Source organism: Hermetia illucens, chromosome 1 (assembly GCF_905115235.1).
Source record: "Hermetia illucens chromosome 1, iHerIll2.2.curated.20191125, whole genome shotgun sequence".
NCBI classification, from domain to species: Eukaryota; Metazoa; Arthropoda; class Insecta; order Diptera; family Stratiomyidae; genus Hermetia; species Hermetia illucens.
Genome location: NC_051849.1, coordinates 79,879,660 through 79,899,714, shown reverse-complemented (window position 1 = coordinate 79,899,714; position 20,055 = coordinate 79,879,660). Strand labels below are relative to the sequence as shown.

The 20,055-nt window shown below is 39.9% G+C and overlaps 1 protein-coding gene across 1 annotated transcript in view; it reads right to left on the bottom strand.

Annotated features, from left to right (window-relative positions):
• LOC119653200 (Krueppel-like factor luna) overlaps positions 1-18,220 on the bottom strand; it is a 406,205-nt gene extending 387,985 nt beyond the window's left edge. The window contains exon 1 of the mRNA XM_038057771.1: positions 16,516-18,220. Coding sequence (XP_037913699.1) covers positions 16,516-16,617 — 102 coding nt within the window. The 5' untranslated portion in view covers positions 16,618-18,220. The remainder of the gene's footprint in view (positions 1-16,515) is intronic.
• Between the last annotated feature and the right edge of the window lie 1,835 nt (positions 18,221-20,055).

Genomic DNA, 20,055 nt, shown 5'->3' with positions numbered 1-20,055 from the left:
CGAATCTCTTTTCAAATTCGGGCACGCATTTGCCTCGACTCCTACCACAAAAAAATGCACTCAATGCAAGGAGATCTCAAGCAAACGCAAATCCGAGAACAACTCTTAGAGTCGCTCGCGCCCGTAATGAAAGAGATGGAAACAAGAATGGCCAAAACCCATATGGCCCAATGCGGTGGACAAGCCAAAAAGTATGCAATTCCTTTTCCTACAAGAAATAGTAAGTAATAGTAGCTAACCACTGATGAAGGGAATAAGTAGCTCCCGAAGTATGTACGTAAATGCTTAATGAAGAAAGAACCGTGGTTCCTGTACCTAGAGTCCTTTGTTGGAAATCGTTTGTACCGAAATCCAACTGATACCCATCGGTACGTAAAGGCATCCACCTTAACATAGGTGATCCTTTTCCATCAAAATTGCCTACCCACAATTATCATTTTTCTCGCTTGCTTCGCACCGAACCCTCAGTATTGTCAACAGTAGCAGACGCATCACCTCCTCGCTAGAGTGCATCATAGTCTTGTGGAAATACAGTGGCAGGCGGTACCATTTTGTTCACCATGTCACTCTTCGAATTAGCCGAGAGGCAACGAGACGTTGGCGAATTTTGGATCAATCTATCAATCTGAGCTCCTGCAGACAGCATATATTGGATTTCGCTCAGAGATATATGTATGTACATAGCCATCAAATAGCAATGCCAACATGGATGTGACAAATGCATCAGCAAACAAGACAAAGTTCGATGGCGATTACGAGAATTTTTGATCTGTTCACTAAGTTATTTTACAAAAAAAATATTGTTGATTGACACAAATTGTGATATTTATAAATTAGTGAGACTGGGGATGCAGAACAGCTCCTTCGTCCTCTTACTTAATCTGACGTCAACTATGCAGCAGTTGGTAGGCCATCAGCAGGCGTTACGAGAATAAGGCCTCGCTCATCAACGCGTTTCTTAACAACCTTATAACGCATCAGAATATTAACATGGAGAAGCCACAGCCACTTCACGACTGCATATAGGTATGACAATTGGGACTTGAAATCTTCAAGCGCTTGTAGACAACTGGTTTCGATTTTACTCTTCTTGTTAGTAAGGAAGCTATATCCACCGTTGCAGCGTTGGGAACAATCATTGCTGGGTCAAAAGGCTACCATCGATAGTACGTTCTTCAAATTTTTAGACTTAGATTTCAATCACATCAATTCAAAATCCGCTGCCACCACGAACGAGCAACAAAAAACCCGATCTCCCTGGTTTCTGCAGCAACTCTGTCGTTTGGGTCATGTCAAGGATTCCGATATACAGCAAGAAGTTGCTGCAAGAAGTCCTGCCTTAGAAGAGGCTTAACATTTTTCGAAGGACGAAAGTATGTATAAATTGCTTACGATATGGACACACACTCAAGATTTGAAAGGCGGGAAACTGTTTGAAGTGTGACTCGAAACACAGCACCCTTATCCATTTTCAAAAACAGCCATTGGGAACACAATGTAACAAGGTGCCACAAACTGAATTATCATCAAACAGCTCTAAATCCTGGGACAGTGTTTCAACAGTACCGCAATAATCACCGTCAATGATAAGCATGAAAGCTCTTTCAACTGTCGAGCAATCCTTGATTCAGGTTATCAATTGAACTTCATCAAGAGACGGAGCCAAACATCTACACTTCTTAGATCCAGATTCAAGAAATTGGGCAACAAAATCAACGATCACTGGGTGCCGTGAAATCTCCATTGAAGTTCACATGATTAAGCAAATAGTCTCTACTTAACTCATCGACACATCGAAGTTTTAAAATGGAACATAACTCGGAACCCCGAATTAACCGATGCAGATTTCGATTTCCAAGATATTGCTCGGCGCCGAAATCTTGTACCCCATTCTTGCAGTAGGCCAAATAGAATTGGGAAAATAACATCACTCATCATGCTGAACCAGTTTCAGCGAAAGAAAAGTTGCAAGTGAAAGCAGCCACCGAGGATTAAGGAATTATCCTTGCAACTCGAAGAAATCGGGGACAGTAATCCCGCAATGACTTTGGATGAAAGCAAATACGAGCTCCAATTCAGCCAAACTCACAGAAGAGGTGACATAGGTCGGTTCATCGTAAAACTCCCTTTCGCCTACAAACTCACTACGCCTCCTAAAACTCCTTAGGCCTACAGCAGATTCTTTGCTTTGAAATGTAAACTAAACTATAACATCGAGCTTAAGCAACTACCCGTTCAGTTCATGAACGAATATCAGCACCTGCTAAATGTCAAGTTTGTCCAGTAGCCAGACTATTTCATGCGCTACAAGAAAGGGCGCCCAACAAACTTCATGTACTCCTCGATGTATACGGCACTACGAGTTCTGGTGTACCATCCAATTGAATCCTGCACGCAGGGCCAAAATCCGGGATGACCTTTTCCAGTGCTTATTCATTCTACGATCCCGGGAATCGTCTTCACCGCTGACAACTGGAACCTTTGATCGAATTCGTCTAATATGATCTAGCGAAACACATCGAGTGTTAAATCACGGGCGTCCGACTTCTGGAGGGCCGAGAACACTATCGGTTCCTCCTTTTTGCTTCTTAAGACGACAATCCTCTTTGAAATGCTTCACTGACTTTACAAAGGTATACTGATTCGATCACATCGATGATGTTCCAATAATTGAAAGGAACCAAGCACAGAATTTAGAACATCAAGTCGAAAATATAGCTGCAAATGTAATGTCAATTTGCAAAATTAACAATTTAGGAAGGGCAAGGATAAGGTCTCATCTGAAATCCATCTACTAGAGAATGTGTGGTTCAGCCATGTTCACTTAGACATAAATATCTTACCCACCGTTGACGGGCATCAATACTACTTAAAAATCATAGACCAACTCTAGGCTTGTCACAGAATTTTTTATTTTGACCACAAGGAATTGTTAGCTGCTTGATTTGGGATAACTCCCCTGAAGTGTCTAGGTTTTCTGCACAAGCCAACTGTTCTTGATAATGGTAATATGCGGGAGGGGGAGATCTTTATAGCGTTTTTCATCCAAGTTGAATTGTATCCATTCATTCGCTAAGTTGGCCAGGATATCTCCTAACTGACTTTTACGGTAATCAGAAATGAACTGCGGGATGCCATGGACAGATTAAACTATGAAACATATCAGCTACATCGTTGGTACCCTGTTCCCATCCGACAGGACGGAGTAGAAGGCTACATAGCGTATCTTAAATCTTCGGCTGTTCTTTTCTAGTGGCTTTTCAATCACAACGCATAGAACAGCGAGCAAAGGGCTGTCGTAGCGGAAGGTCGCGATTCAAATCTGATTGGTGGTAGAGGGATTTGCTTATCGCGGACTGGATGTCGGATACCAGTCGACTCAACTGTGAATGAGTGTACCTTAGTCAAATCAGGGTAATAATCTCGGCCGAACACAATGTTGATCACATTGCCTCCTACAGTGTAATGTAGTGTACCGTTACGGCCTTGAATGCCGTAAAGCCCTTCAAGGCCCTGATCCAATATGGAATGCTGCGCCAGCAATTATTATAAGGCCTCTTAGACGGAGACACTGAGGAAAAGTAGGAGGAACGACATAAAAATCATACACCAATCCTTTATATCTGCGATTCGTTTGGAAAAGGAAGTTGAGTAGCAAACGGTGAGGTGTTTCCGTATGAGGTCGAAGAAAGTCGGATAGAAGCCAACAGATCTTATATGAACACACTTGGAAGAGATCTTTTTCATCGTTCATAGAAATCTTCGTGCGTTATAGGCAGGAAGTCGTATAATGAAAGGTTGCGTGAGATAGTGGTATAAAAAGGCGTTGCAGGAGATAGAGCACTTTAACCTCGAGAAAGCCTGAGAAGAGTTAAGCAAATATAATCGGCGAGAATTAAGCAAAACTGACCGGATTCGTGAACTGAAGAGCGTAAACCAAGGTCAGGTTTAACTGAAGTTTAGACACTTTTAAAGACATGACCTAAAATTAGTTCTTTAAAGACATACCGGAAGCAATCCTCATAATATACCAACTTTAAACGAAGCAGCCAAATTTGCTATTTTTAGACAAACTGAACATGAAATATAGTTTTTAATAATTGCTAGAACCTGTTTCAATAATTCTTTATAAAAAATCCTTCCTGATATGAAAAACATAGTGTTACCTAGAAACTAGCTCCGATGCATGGTATTTTTGCTGGGTAGCTTTTAATTTTGTGTCTTTCTAGAAGATAAACACTTTACATCCGTTTTATAATAATTCTCTTCAGTATCTATGTATGAGCGTGTGTATGTTTAATTTAAAAAAGTGTCTGTTTACACCATCTTCCGACTATTATTCGTAGCGTTCATTGCAAAAGCGAATATACTTTGCATAAAATTATCTTTAAACAACTCCGTCAGACGTGTACTGTTTGTTTACATGATTCACGAAATATGGTTTCAATACCAAAGATAATTTTAGTATCCATTCATACTCGGCGTGCACGTTTTATAATATGTCAAGGTTGAAGTGAAAATGCATTACTGAGTGTAGTTTAGTTGGTGGCAAACCTGTTTTCGTATCTGATTTTGATGCATGCATCATACTCAAATATGCAGAATCTAAGGTTTCTTAAGAGCTCCCTGAATTTGCTTCTGTTTTATACTGAGAAGTTCTTAATGACTTGCTCATAATGAATCATGAGGGTAATTGATTTTTCTAGAAATTTGTTTGCAATCTGGAATCGGCCGGAAAACTGAAAAGCATGCAAATTCTATGGAGTCATCAGACTTACAATATGATGAATGAAGCGTAGAACTAGCTACGAGTTCCAAGAACACCTGGTGTTCTCATGGCAGGTTGACTTTGACGGAAGAATTGAATTTTTATGGTTTTTTTTAGATTAGTTACAATATCAAATCCATCCAACATCCTGAATATACGACATGCCATGACCATTATTTTGAATTTGACAAGCTAAGTTGAAGAGAACGCTTTCGCCTAAAAATCGTAAAGGCTTCAGAGTGGTCTGCTGAAGCTATGGAGGAAAACGAGGACCATCAGAGTATATGAGCAAAATAGACCAACGGGAAAAAACTCGATGCAAAACTTAGTTACATTTCGCCGAATTGATACATGATGTTTTCATTTGCAACAGGTTAACCGTTCTCGGTTTCAACAATTGGATCTTTTACTTTTAAATTTAATTATCGAATCAAATCAAATAGTATAAATGACACTAATTTTCGAAGCTAACTTTCATAGAGAAGAAGAGATACACCAAACTCCGCATCCAAAATTTTAGTAAAGCAAATCAACAAAAAAGCCTCGAGTTAGGTGGCGTCTACATATAAATATTTACTTTCGCGTTTTATGGTGTGAATATTTCACCTCCCTTATTCTCACTATGACGAAGAAAACGAGTTATTTGGGAAATTAAAAACCATTATCAATATTTTGTTGAGCCCGTTGAAGTATTTTTTTTCACTTGCTTCTGGGGAAGTGGACATTTTCTTTGAGAACTTTTCTGGATCACTTTATTTTCAAGAAGTCGACGTATTGTATTTAAAGGCGCGTGCATGACCACACTCCGGCTAAAATTTCTGGATCGCCCTACCATGGTCAGGTTACTTAACAAAATCAATTTCTGATCAGCCTCTTCCAGTGTTTTTGTAGTCGTTGACTCCTCGCTCCCTTCTTGTTGACGCTGTCATCTATTAGTCTCCGCTAACAAAAGGTCTTGTCTCGTTAAAGAACTTTCTTGGCTTGTCACCGTCAGTTTCAGACCTTTTAGAAGTATGATCAGCAAAAGTTTGAAATCGTTTTTTGAATTGAAGACTGATCACTTTTTCGTCCGACAATAGCGAAAGGGAACAATGGTCGTCAGACTTTCAGACTCTTACCACCCAAATACGATTGGGTTAGTCGAGATAAAATTGTTGATTTTTGAACGTAGCTGCCACTTTGCCAAGCCTAACATTCACTGGAATTAAAAATTGGTGGGTAATCATAATTCCTTTGCAAGGGGCCAACATAGTTTTCGAAGATAAAAACACAATCCTGAACAATAACCGCGGAATGAAACCTAACAGAAGAAGCAAGCGCAGCCCAATTTTAGATTCTCTTTCATTTATATTCCGCTAGTATGCAACATTCTATAGGACGTTAGAAATCTTTGTATGTACCACAAGGACCTTCGCGTAATGATTTCCAAATTGAGGAAGCGGCAAGATAATCTACCACAGTGATTGCAGCAACTGTGTATTTCGAGTAATTATCCTGTTGGGGTATGAACCGCCTTGATAGAGCTAGTAATTGTACTTTTTCAGTCTCTGTCCTGATCTGTGATGGGGTCGGCACGTCCGGATCGAGTTGCACACTTCTCAAAGTAGCTTGGTCAGAGTGGAAACCATTGCAGTCCCAAGCGGCCTTTAGCTCATTTCCACGTCATTTTCGGGGATAGGTGTAGGTCGTTGGTAAATCGTGAATATCTTCATTTCGGGCGTAATTATAAGGACTTATACAACTAATCCGCTCGAGACCTTCGTTTTCATAACTGTGAAATGGCCCAAAAGTCAGCAGAACGAACGATGTTGCAATAAATTTTTGTATTTGAGAATTTCGTTGATGGAATGGCTATGAAGCCCCACTTCATCATGCCGAGACCCTGAAATAATTTCAGGTCGCAGTTCCCCATTGGCTGAATGCACGAGGAAGAATAACGAAAAGTTATTTCTTTGGCCAACATCGACAGAGACGCGGAGTGTCTTCTCACCCTATTTTTTTTAATAGTGAAGAAGCAGTTCAACCTCGAATATGTTCTTTTGATGTTATCGTAGTGAATGCTATATGAGCTTCGGCTTTCTCTAGATCAAGATTATCCACCCAAAACCCATAAGAACCATCAGCATTCTTCCCTGAAGGTTAAAATCTTTATTTGTACTTATTTCCACCATAGACCTAAAAGATATTGATTTTCACTTAAGCCCTGAAGGGAATGTGCTATCTGAAGGTTTCCGAATGGTTCCTAACAAATGTTAGGCGCCTTTCACGGTTTACCTTACTAAGCATAAAAAGTTTGCCCTACTTTTTGACAGTCCTTATTGCCGTTTTTTCAATATGAAAATTAAGGGTTTTTGATCATCCGTGCGTGACTCCTCTGCTACACTTTGGTTTGTTCTGTGTTTTGTAGAGACGTATCTCATTGCAAAAGATTGATGAATAATTTTGGAATTATCATTGTAAACATCACATTCCTTTCACTGATACTGCTTTTCGCCATATTTGTTATCTTTTACTAGAAAACCAATTCCGCTAATCCTTTTTAAAATTTCTCCCGAACACTCCCTTGTGAATCATGGATTACACAAATAGCCTTTTCTTTTTATTGTTTTTTTTTAATATCTCATTTTTAATTTAATTGTGCATAGATTCATTCTTACCAAACTTTTGCTGTGAAAGTGATTAACCTACAGCTGCGAGACAAGCACAATGCCAAACACAAATCTGCATGACGCAATAAGGCTTCGAACTGGAGGTAGGGAGCTCGTTCTAAAATAATAAATAGAATTGCATGCAGGCATGGTATTTATCTTCAACGTTACTTTAAAAGTGCTGTCCCGAAAAAATATGAAAAAGGAATAAATAAAATTGTTCAAAAATTTTATGGAGACAAAGCTAACTTCAAAGATTAAGCGCGTTAGGCCAACCCCCAAGACAGTTCTATAAGTCAGTACATACACCACCTTGAACGCAGAACACACACGGTAGCGTTCACTGTTTGGCACGCAGTGCCTTTTTGCCGAAGCCAAATATCTTGAAATATCCTCCACGGTTATAGGATTCAATTTGACTAAAAGAAATTGGTAATCAACGATCACCGGCCCATAATCCAGAACGAAGAGTAACTTTCTGAAGATTCATTGCCACGTGGTGAACTTGGTGTGGGCTGGCATCATCCCGTGTTCCCGGTTTTTGCTTGTTTACGAAGCCATTTGTACAAAAATGCGTCTCGTTGCTAAAAATGATTTTTTGGCCGAAATTGGGGTCCACCTCCAAACGCTTCGAAACTCAGTCATGGAAGAAAATGGTTTGGACTTACCGAACCGTCTCGAATTTGGCCACCAAATGTTAGAGAGTTGATTATAAAGGGCTACCAAATCTACTGTAATTTGGGTGCAATACGCGCAGCATTTGCATTTCAAAGCGCTCATTTCAATAATAAAATTCAATTCAAAATCATTTGGACGAACTGCTCAATCGTGTAAATTGCATAGTGATTTGACATAACTGATTGAATAATGTACAACAAATTTGACAGAGGCCGCCATGGACACCACTGCCTGTAAACCTCGACTAATCCGTATTGGAAGGGAACTACTCAAAATTATTCTGTTTTTGTATTTTTGGTAAGAGCCTCAAAATCGTCAGTAAATGCCCTCAAAAGAAGGCGAAAATTTAGTTTAGTCATGAAGGCAACAGAACTACTAGAAATAATTCACCATTAAAAAAATTCATATCATAAAATGTTATTCCTTTTGAGTTAGAAGGATAATCCTTAGTAACACAACGACTTAATTATAGCTGCGGTAAGGAATCCGTATAGATAATAAAGTATCGTTTTGTTGCAGATACATAGATACAGCACGATTCATTTCCTCTACCTCAATAATTTCTAAGCTATAAACTAAAGATAATTACTTCATTTTTAAGATATTTGTTGATGGTGCAATGCTCGTGTGATTCTTCGTTTGTCCCAAATCAAAAAATAGAGCAGCAATGAATCATACCTAATCTACCAATCAATTGAAGTCAGGTAGCCTCCATCAGAAATGCCTCGTAGAATGATAGATTCGTACATTTCCAAGTTTAAATTGATTGCAAGTCGGGAATAAACGATTACGTATTTACTCTGATTATCTGAGGTTTAAAGTTTAGTTTCCTCCAGTTCATGATACACTTGAGATAACAATGGGTTATTATAAATCGTAAAACGATCGTTGTTGCTACTTCTATGAATAAGGTTATTAGAAAATTAGTGAATCTTCGGTTCAAATGGAATATCTCTGGCAGTGGATTTTCGAAATATACAGTGATGCAATCGTGCCGATATGTTATCGAACTTTCTACACATCAAAAATTGTATGGGTTACGATTTTCAAGTGGAACTCGGACTATGCAGCCTGAATAAAGGGGACTCGGAGATAATCTCTACGTGCGGGCCACATTGATGTGCATTGATTCTCACAAGAAATAGCTACCACCATGTGATAATTTATTCTCAGAAATGAAATCAAAATGTAAATTATAAAATTTAGAATAGAAAACATCTTAAGACTCTAATAAGAAGAAATCAAATCTTCAGACAGAATTTCAAGCCTTCTCTCTGGTGGTGATAAAAACATGTTTTCCCTCTGAATATCTTGTTAATAATTCATTATATATCCACATTGTTGTATCAGTTACCAAGGTTTTAAAATGATGGCACAGGCAAGAATGTAGGAAAAGTTTATAAGTTGGGATGGAATTAAAAATCTCTTGCTGTGGTCGATGCTTAATTGACCCGCTCGATGTCACAATTCAATTTTTAGCCTATTTGATTTGAATGTGAAAGCCGATCATATCCACTTCTTTGATTCTTTATTGTGTTGAAAATAAACTAGCTGGTTTTGAGCAGAAAGAGATCCATGAAATCCACTGAAATTTAAGTGGTAATGAAGAGAAATTTTCGGTGGGAGCGCCTTCAAACTTAAAGTGACATTTAATCCTTCGATAAATACCTCGACAAACTAGAAATACACAAACAAAAAAAACGAACCTCAAAGATAATCACACATGTTTTTGAAACAAATAAAACAATGCCGATTTGTATACATAAATATCCTCAAAACTATTAGAACTTAAGACCAAGGTGGTTGTGAAAAAATTACAAACTTGCACCGCAAACTCTTTGGACGAGGAGGCGGGACAACTTGTTATTAAAACCAAAACGCAACTATGGACCTATTTATCGAAAGAATCTGAAATGAAAAGGATGCCTTATAAGGAGAAACCACTCAGAATACTTAACGTTTCGCTAATTCTTTATCATTCACAAAACACTTCCTAACTTTTAAATGATTACCAAATTCGGAAAATATGCCGGTGCATGTGCTTCGGCCAACAGATCTTATAAAAGCCGAATAAGGTCACGTCATTCGGAAATTTGAATAAATTTTTGGAACTGAGAAGCAGGCAGTTTTGGAACCTCACACAAGTAGGCGGTGTGCACTATGATTTCAATATCTGAATCGTCTTCAATACATCTGTAGACGAATCGCTTTTTCAAAGTAATTAAAGCTTTATCAAAGGAATGTAGGATATCCGACGTGCATTCTTTTGTCACTAGCTTCTGCGAAAGTTCACTCAGACCATTGTTTCCGGGGGAAAATTATGTATAATCGGCGACAAAATTAAACGTTTCACTTCACTGATCAATCACGTAACAGCGCACATGACTTATTATTATACTTTTAGCGATTAAATAAATCATAGAGGAAGCATCTTATCAAATCACAATAAAACAATATATTTTATCAAATACGTTTCAAGTCCATTGATAATTTTGAGGAATAATGGTTTTTTATCATTTCGCACCTTTAAGCATTAGAACAGATTCTACAGTTTTGACTGACATATTTGAAAAAATCGCGAAAACAGGGTGTTTCTGTTACTACTACACCCTACAAGTTTGCTTGAATACGCTATTGAAGATTAAAGCAAGAGCAATGGGGACGTTGTTTAACCAAATTTCCCAAAAGGAGTCTTTTCTCACAATTTTGTGTTTTGCTCATTGCCGCACTGTACAGATTCGAACGATACAAGCTGGTTCGAAATGAAAATATATAGAAAAACTTATAAATTTGTTATTAAAACATTTTATCGCGGGAGCGGGCTTATATACCATAGGTAGGTGTGCCTCCTTCAGACTTCAATCTCCAGCAGAACTATTTTGACCGACAGCCAGACAAAAATCAATACACTTAGGTCGTGAACTCTAAACTGATGTGGGAATGCCCTAACAGACTGAATACGCTCGGCTCGCACAATAAAGTCTGGATGGACTGGTGAAACCGAAACGTGACCGTCTGAAGGTTAAACCGCAAGATGCAGCAGCAGGTATATATCTGTATAGTTGTTACGCTCCTCTAAGCCTTACTTTTACAAGGTTCGACAACATGCTGATACTTATAATTACTGATCACAAGGAAACCTAGTTCATTGTTTTACGCAGTTGGACATGATGCTGGCCAATGGAAGCGATATAAATGCATATCGAAAAGGAGGGTCTGGATTGTGGGACTAACATTTCTTGTCGCTGCGGTGACGCATAACATCTCTTCGCCCTTTAATGAGCTTTACGGAGCGGAGCAATAGCTGTGTCTATTTCTTCTTTATTTTTAATTTTGTTGACAAAGTTGATTTTGGGATACTATGTTTCCCCGATTTGGATTTTGAACCGCTTTCCATTTCCTCCAAAATTTTTCCTTTTATCAAGAGATCGTCCTTTTAAGATGGCCCGCCCAACAACTGAGCTATGTTGACGATATTAACATTATGGGAGAAGAGAAGAACAACCCGAGATGTATAATATAACTTCGGCGACGTGAGATCTTGAGAGCATTAATGAAGGCACTAAGAAGAACATGGTGGCAGCGTCAACACCAAAAATCAAAGAAGCAGCATCAAATGGCACTAGCCAAATAAGAACAATAGAGACAGAAGGCTACAACTTTGAAACCGTTGATAATTTCTTATATAAAGGCTTAAAAATCACAACCGATAAGAGCTAGGACGACAAAATCCACGCAAGCCAACAAAGCCTATTTCAGCCTACAAAAACTGTTGTGCTCGGAACGTCTTACCATAGGGCCAAAGCTTTTACTCGGATTCTTGACAAGAAAAATTGCGAATTCTTAGACGCATTCGAGAGGGGAATCCTTAGAATAATTTTTGACTCCTTAGCCTATAAAAAGACATGATTTATGAGCGATAATACGACTATCTGGCTACGGATAAAATCCAGCTCAATGGATCGCGGTGGGCGGCCCACTTGCCGTTTGGATGAGAAAGATCTAGTTCGAAAAGTCTATCTATGGTAGTAAAAGAAAACGTAACAGAACTTGCATCAGATGAAGCGAAGGCGTAGTCGAAGGCGCCAGACAACTTTAGAGATATCAGCACAAAACCAGGATTTCTGGAATTACTGAGATAAGACAGGCCTAAACTGAATACCGGTTGATGATGATGATGAATATGTACGAACCAGATCAGCAGGCAAAACCGAACCGTCACCTCCCCGCAGTGCCTGCTGGATAACGCTAACGACGGTCGTAGCGAGTGAGATGCTATATTCTTGCCTACCAGCGGAGCCCGGCAATCTCTCCTGGCAATACCCTTTTGCCGCGCAACCAGAACAGCAACTTCGGACCGGACGGATTCAATGGCAACGAGTGCAGTAACGGAATATGTTGGAACTTGGAACGTTCGCACTCTAAGTAGAATCGGAGTTCATCAGGAAATTCTCAAAGAAATTTCTGGATACAACAGCAACATCCTGGCGATGCAAGAAATGAAATGGCTCGGATACAAGGTTAACGACATACGTTCGACATACAAGCGGAAAAGAATTTGGAGTGGCATTTATCGTGGATAACATGTTTAAAGAACGGGCCGTTGATTTTAAAGCAATAAATGATCGAATGTGTGCGATCTGTAGGGGAGGACGAGAAGATTCTCATCGAGAGACAGCTGAAAAGCACAGCCTTCAGAGGGACATGAATGACAATGGACAGCGTCTTATTGATTTCGTTAACAGTAAAAACATGACGGGCTCTACCTGCTTACCTGTTCACAAAACGGCATGGGCATCGCCAAATGGTTGCACATTCAATCAAATTGACTATGTCCTCTATCGACAAGCAGGCTGCAAACAGCAATACGAATGTAAGGTTACTATGTGGGGCCAATTGTGATTCTGACCATATGTTAGTAAGGACGAAGTTTCACTGTCGACTAACAAAAACATATCACTCGAAGCAGTGGGGGTATTAGAAATTCGGCGTTGATGAATTTAGGGACAAGCGTATGCAATAGTATACGCTACAGAGCTATCCAACTACTTTAATAGTGCATCGCTGAGCGAACTGGACGTCGTACAAACGAAAAGAGGAATTAAAAGATCCGAAGAAAAGACAATAGGCTTCCAAACGAAACGCACCCGTAATCATTGGTTAGACGATCAAGAAGAAGAACGGAGCTTACCGTAAATACATAGGACAATCCACAAGGGGAAAACAGAAAACTTATGACGAGCTTAGGCGAATAACAATCGAAAGTGCTGGAAAAAAAGCGACAATACAACAATGATGAAATATTAAAACTTGACGACATGAAAAATAAAAATGTACGAGCCGCATATGGCACGGTGAAAGATTTCATACAAGGGTATAGGGTGCAGGCAAGTTTCTGTAAAGATGACCAAGGAAACATTCTAGGTATCAAGAAAAGATGGATGGAATAGTTTAAGAACCTGCTCAACTCAGTGGAAACGCATTTTATTGTTGTGCACGTCCTACTACATCCTGACGGAAATCATCCAAGCTAGGTTAGAACCATGTATAGACAAATTAATGTAACAATGTGGCTTTCGAAAAGGACCATGGACCAATTTTTAGCGGTCAAACAACTTCCGGAAAAGTGCTATGAGTTCAATATCGAGGTGCATCAGCTCTTCGTCGACTTTCTTCATGCATATGATAACATCAAACAAGAAGCACTACGTCGTATCATGCGCGGATTCCGCCTACCAGAAAATCTGGTACGAATTACCGAACTGGCGATGTTTAATACTGAATGCCATGTAAAGATGCTTGCCGAGCTAACGCAACGTTTCGAAACGAACTGCGGATTAAAGTAAGGAGGTGAACTTGCCATCATGCTTTTTAATCTAGCCTCTGAAGAAGTGAAGTTGGGTACCACGGGAACATTACTCGCAAATAGTAGGATTAACTGATGATATAAACAGACACGTGCAATTCCAGATACCAAGGGAGGATTCCTATACCTAAATGAAGCAGCCAAGGAAGTCGGCCTAGGACAGTAACCTGCCCAGAACGGAGTGATTTAAATATCTCGGGTCAATGATATCAGCCAATGGAGAACTGCGTAATGAAATTGCTTCATGCAAAAACGCAACCTGGATAAAGTGATATTCCACAACTGGTGTTCTTTGTGATCGACGTATCAGTGAACGTCTCAAATCTAAAATTTACCGCGAAGTCGTGTGCCTGCCGCTCTCTATAGTTCTGAGTGTTGGCCAACTATAAAAAACAATGAAGACGTTGCGTTGGACTAGTGGCATGACACGTTTTGATCACATCCGAAATAAGGATATCCTCGATCAATATGTGGTTGCACCGATCGTGGAAAAACTGCGAGTGAGGCGTTTTCGATGGTGTGGTCACGTAATTCATGCTAACGAGAATTCACTTACCAATATTGGTCTGAATATCGAAGTCAATGGTGAGGCCGGCCGAAACAGCGGTGGCTTGATACGCTGAATGGGGAATTAAAAGCCTGGCGATTACATCCAGATCAGACATTTGATAAAATAAAATGGCGAAACCGATAACGACGAGCCGACCCCGCTTGTGAACGGGAGAAAGGCTGAAGAAAAAGAAGAAGATGTGAGGAGCGACGAGTGCATGACATCTCCGTGTCACATAGCTAAAAATTCCATTGCCCTCTATTTTTTAGAAAACGATTTAAATAAATCATTTGATGAAAAGCCCTGTATTGATAATAGTCAACCCCATACACTTCACACCCTGAATTTAACCTACATCAGAATAAAAAAGGGCTGGGGAGAAGTAGATTGGAATTTTAATATTTCACTCCAATGTCAATTATTCTCGTTAATTAATTATCAGTATCTAATTTGTATGGCTTAGGACACTGTTAATTCGCACGAAATTGATAAGTTTGAACGGCTATAACTTTGACACTAATTGTTGGATTTGCACGAAACTTGGCATGCACGATACTGCCCTCTATGCCGGTGCAAAATTTAGTACTTCTAGGATGAACTTAAGGGGGGTTTTTCAGTCAATTTACAAAAGTTGGTAATATACTATTATTAAGTTTATTTAAGCATATATGCGAATGGGACATATTTTAAGGACTAGATTTCAATCTAAGCGCACGATCCTGATTTTGTTCGGATTTTTGGGTTGGGTAGTTTCCGAAAATGAGTCCTGTGTCACTTTAATGTCTACACTTTGAATCCTTATTCAGGCACTTTGCAATTCTAAACTAATATCAGATTCCAAAAGTACTAATTGAGACCTTTCATTCGATACTCCGCATGACTATATTCGATGAAAAAAAATTGTACATTGTGTGGGGAGCCCCCTTTAAACTGCACGTAAATTTATGTCACTCACTGTATGCGTTGGATAGTCAGTTTCCATATGTCTACCAAATTTCGTTCGGATCGGTTTAGCCGTTTTGGAGAAAACTGCTTGTGAACTAAATCACTATAAAAGGGTCCATATAATCTTCACTCCGGGCCCAGAATTTCTTCCTATGACCCTGCTATCGGACAGTATCTGCAGGTTCTGTGAGGAGAGTGACGAAACCTCTATACATATTCTGGGCAATGGTACCTAATACCACGGTCCCGTTTTGACTTTCCTTAGCACTGTTATTATTCCCGAACAGTCCTGCTGAATTCTCGACATTGTGATAGTGCTCAAAGTTTAGATTCATTTCGGCAGTTTTTTTAAATAAACCTACGTGTTTAGGCTTCCAAGTTTTTAAAAACCCGTCAAATTGAGGCAGTCTTTAAATTTGTGATCCAATTCCGTAGGATTTTCAGCTACAACGGAATAGAGATAGCAGCCTGGCGGCTTCCTTGCCTTAGAAACCAACGATTTAATGCTTGTTCCATTTGTGGCAATAATTTTCAGCACTCGCTGGAAATTGCCGAACTTCTCAAGTATTATCATTTTATTTGGCTGACAGTAGATTTGTGGACTCCGCGTTGCAACACTAGCGTTTCGCCATTTACGCACTCGCCAATTTTAATAAGTAATACCACTTTATCTCTTATCGGTAAAAACTTATGAAACTTGTAGACGTCACTAACTTTAAAAATACGCACGAAACACACCTAAGGCCAACTGTCTGCACATAAAGCGAAAAGCTATGTAAATTCGTTTCTTGGGAATAATATTATCGCAAAATTAGATTGACAGTCGAAATTACAGAGTAAATAGTGCATAATTTAATTAATGGAAACCTTCAAATGCTGAGATTGTCGCAGGTTGAAATTATCGCGACTGCTCCTTATTTAACTGAGAAAGTTCCATTTAGAATATTGAAGGGGTGCAGACATGTCTGCCCATTCGATTCACCGTAATTACTGACCACGCTTTACATAAATCACCACAAATTTAACTACAACTACTCAAGGAAAAAGCATTTGTACCAACCTGTTGCCATTGTTCCTCGATCGACACCTGGGACGAGAAGTATCCTGTATTGCATATATCCTGAAGTTCGTGAAATATATTCCCGCTCGGTAGTATATCCATTTTGGTAGGAAATAGTTGGAAGCAGTGAAGAAGGAGGACTGCTGCTGGTACAACTCACGGTCAATTACGAAGGACAACTATTCACTTCAGGCCTTCTGATTTTCTCTGAACTTAACGATTTCTGGGAGGACCAAGGGCAATTTCTCCAACTGAGGGTTAGCTTTGCTCGCGTAATTTATATATTAGGGACGCTTTCAGCAAAACGAAAATCAACTAAATTACGGGGAAATGAAAAAGGCAATCTGGTTATAATATAAACATCGAATTTTAACACACTTTTACGCACACTTTTTTGCTAAACAACTTTTTACAAATTACTCTAATTTTATAAATTTTTACAAAATTTCCGTAGGCGAAATCGGTGCACATTGAACACTTCCTCCTTGGAAATTTGTTAGCGTCGGGACATTTAGATAAATATCTTATTCGCACTCCTTTAGATGGGGTTTTCCAAATTTTATTTAATTAATTTTAATTTCCTTGCACAATTCCACGACACGCACAGTAAACGGTAAATGGGTTCACTTATAGCGGAACTTGTGAGTAAATTTTATGTTAGTGAATCTAAGGATGCAGGAAGTTCGTAGCTCGCGGCTGCCAAAACCAGCATTTTTAGAGGTTCCGTGTATTTCTCACGACTTCATCGGGACCTTCATTGTCCGCTCTCGACTCTGTTTATTTTGATGCGACGATTGATGACTGAAAAATCGAATAAATCACTTTTCAGAAACGGACACTTTCCTCTTTGACTTTTTTATTAATAACAAATTCTGAGTTTTATTCTGTCGAGTGTATTAGTGACGCTCGTAGAGAATTTTCCGCTTTTCCCACCTTGCTATTTTCCACGAAATTTTAAATAGCGCCCGAGTGAAATTTGGGTTACTGTAAAATTTAGTGCAATTTGATAATTTTATCTCTCAGCCCGTGGGAGGGAAGATCGTTAACATTTTCCGTTGGAATAAAACAAATAACCAAAGCGAGAACTGATGAGCCAAATTTGTTGCTGTCAAGGTCCCTTGCTACTCCATGCCGCAAGGTACAATCAGATGTGGGGCTGAAGACTCTAATGCAACTGCACCCTCGACGTTTACGCTCTCAAACTTTTTTACAACTTTTCATTCAGTGCTTGGACTGGTGCAATGACCGGAGTCCGGCGAAAAAAAAACATGAACAGACCGCAGCCTAGGGTAACCTGGTTCGAATCTGGTCCGCGGTCACTCGGCCGTGAAGAATGCAAATCAGTGGTAATTCCTCGTGACCAATTAATCGTTCGCTTTCTCGCGTATTTCCTGCCACTTTCCTTGAGTTCCTTGCGCTTGGCGTTCACCTGATACCGCGTATCACCTGCACGATCCGCACTGTAGCACGACAAATGCAGTCCGTGTAGCATTCAATTAGTACCACGCGCGATTCAAATCAATTTCGCGGCGAGTCCATTGATGAGCGCTCCTCAGTGATCGAGTACTAATTTGTGATTTGCAACTCACGAAACTGTTCTGCAGCGTTTGTTGCGTTAATGCCCGTCTGGCTTGCATGCAACCGAAACGTAAACAAAATCGCGACTGCCTTGAGATACGTTTGCCGGCGTAAACAGAACTGGCAACAAAGTTCTAAAAAAACGCTCGAGCTGGAAGACGTTGGCTTCGTACCGCATGCGGTTTGCGTACTTGCTTCGGCTCCTCTGTGGACCTGGTGTACTAAAAACGCTTGCGTGCGAACAGGCGAGGAAGCAAGCGGCGTGGGTGGGAGCGAGACAGGTGCATGGGTGACGCGATGGTACGCACACATCTAGGACCGGTTTCATACCGCCGCTGGAATTTGTCCTGCTCCGAGCGACTCGCTGTTATGTAAGGGGTAAAGCAACCGAGGGGAAATCGTCTCCTTCGCAGGTTTAGTACAACCGCAGACAGCCACTTGCATCTCCCTCACACCAACAAAACGGGATAGACATCAGGTCTTGTGCACACAAGGCTGGTGTTTGACTTGGATTGATGTGTATTTCGCAGATTGGCCTCGCTTCCCCTACTGGAGTCGCATCCCCATTTCCACTCAATCCAATTCTCACTCACTTGACCCGGTGAATTCGCCGGGGTGACTGTGTCCAAACTAAAGCGAATTCAATCAAGAGACATCACTCAATTACTTGAGTCGGAGCAGGTTTGGAATTTAAGAGGCTCCTGATGCAGCGAGTGGTCAACGGAAAATAACTGAAAAAAAATTGTGGTGGTCATAAAATCTGAGGTAAACCCAGCCAAGATAGAAGATAGGAAAAGAAAGCTTTCGTCACGGCGTGTCGTGTACTCGCTGTCGAGTATGCAAATTGCTTTGTGGGAACTATGGAAGGTTTTCATTATGTATTGTAAGAAAACCCACAAATGGGTACTCGGCCACATCACTTGGGAAAGAAATATTTTATGTTGATTTTCCTAACGAGAAGTAGAAAGGCAGTTGCCTGATGGACGGTATTAGGAAAATTGATAAATTTATGTACAAAGACAAAACCTCAGAGGAGAATAAAAATTTATGTTTGTTCTTTGAATCTTTTATTGCTTTAAATATTTTAAAAAATATTTGGCGGTTTCCATAAGTATAGCTGCATTTTGCGGTATGAAGAAACGCCACAAGAAATCAATCTCACCAGTTGAGTGCCACTCTATGGCAAGAAGCTAGGTACCAGCCAGTAAAGAAAACCCAAATACAACGCGAAAATAAAGGGAACCGATCAGAGGTAGTCAAGGAAATGGATAACGTAGAATGGACATAGTGTTCACTGGAAATTGACTGATGAGAAACTATAGTCCAGCCATTAAAGCTGAAAATCAGATGCAACCTCCGATTTCTTTCAATTAAAATCGATTGAAATAAAATTTGGGGTGGGGATCGCGGGTGACATAAGAAACAAAAATTATATAGCGCCGATGTGCACCCGCCTCTGGGGTGTACATTTTTTTTTTCAAAATAGCAGACAGAAATCCCTTAAAAGGTATTTCTTATATAAAATTATTTGAGTGGACATTTGTCCAATTAGAACCTAGCACATTCAAAGTCTTGGATTTGCAGAGAAGCCATAATTTTGAGCTATTATAACTTTGTTAATAGTAGTGCGATTTCCAGGAGAATATCGACGATCATGCGATTTCCTCCGAAATCAATGTTGACGAAGGAAGGAAATCAGTGAAACTCCCGGAAGGCTAATAAATACGGAATTGCCCCGTGAGAAAACCAAGCAGACGAGCAGTGTCAGAATACGGACGAATCATCGTTTGCCCTACTCGGAGAAAAAATAGTAGAGTTGTTCGATTTCATCAAGGACAAACACCATGTGCATCAGGCCATCAAAAACGTGACCCGAGCCATTCGTGTACTGTATAATAGTGCCAAGGACGAAAAAATGCATCGAAGAAATCAAGGGTCACCCAGGCAACACAAAATCCATCC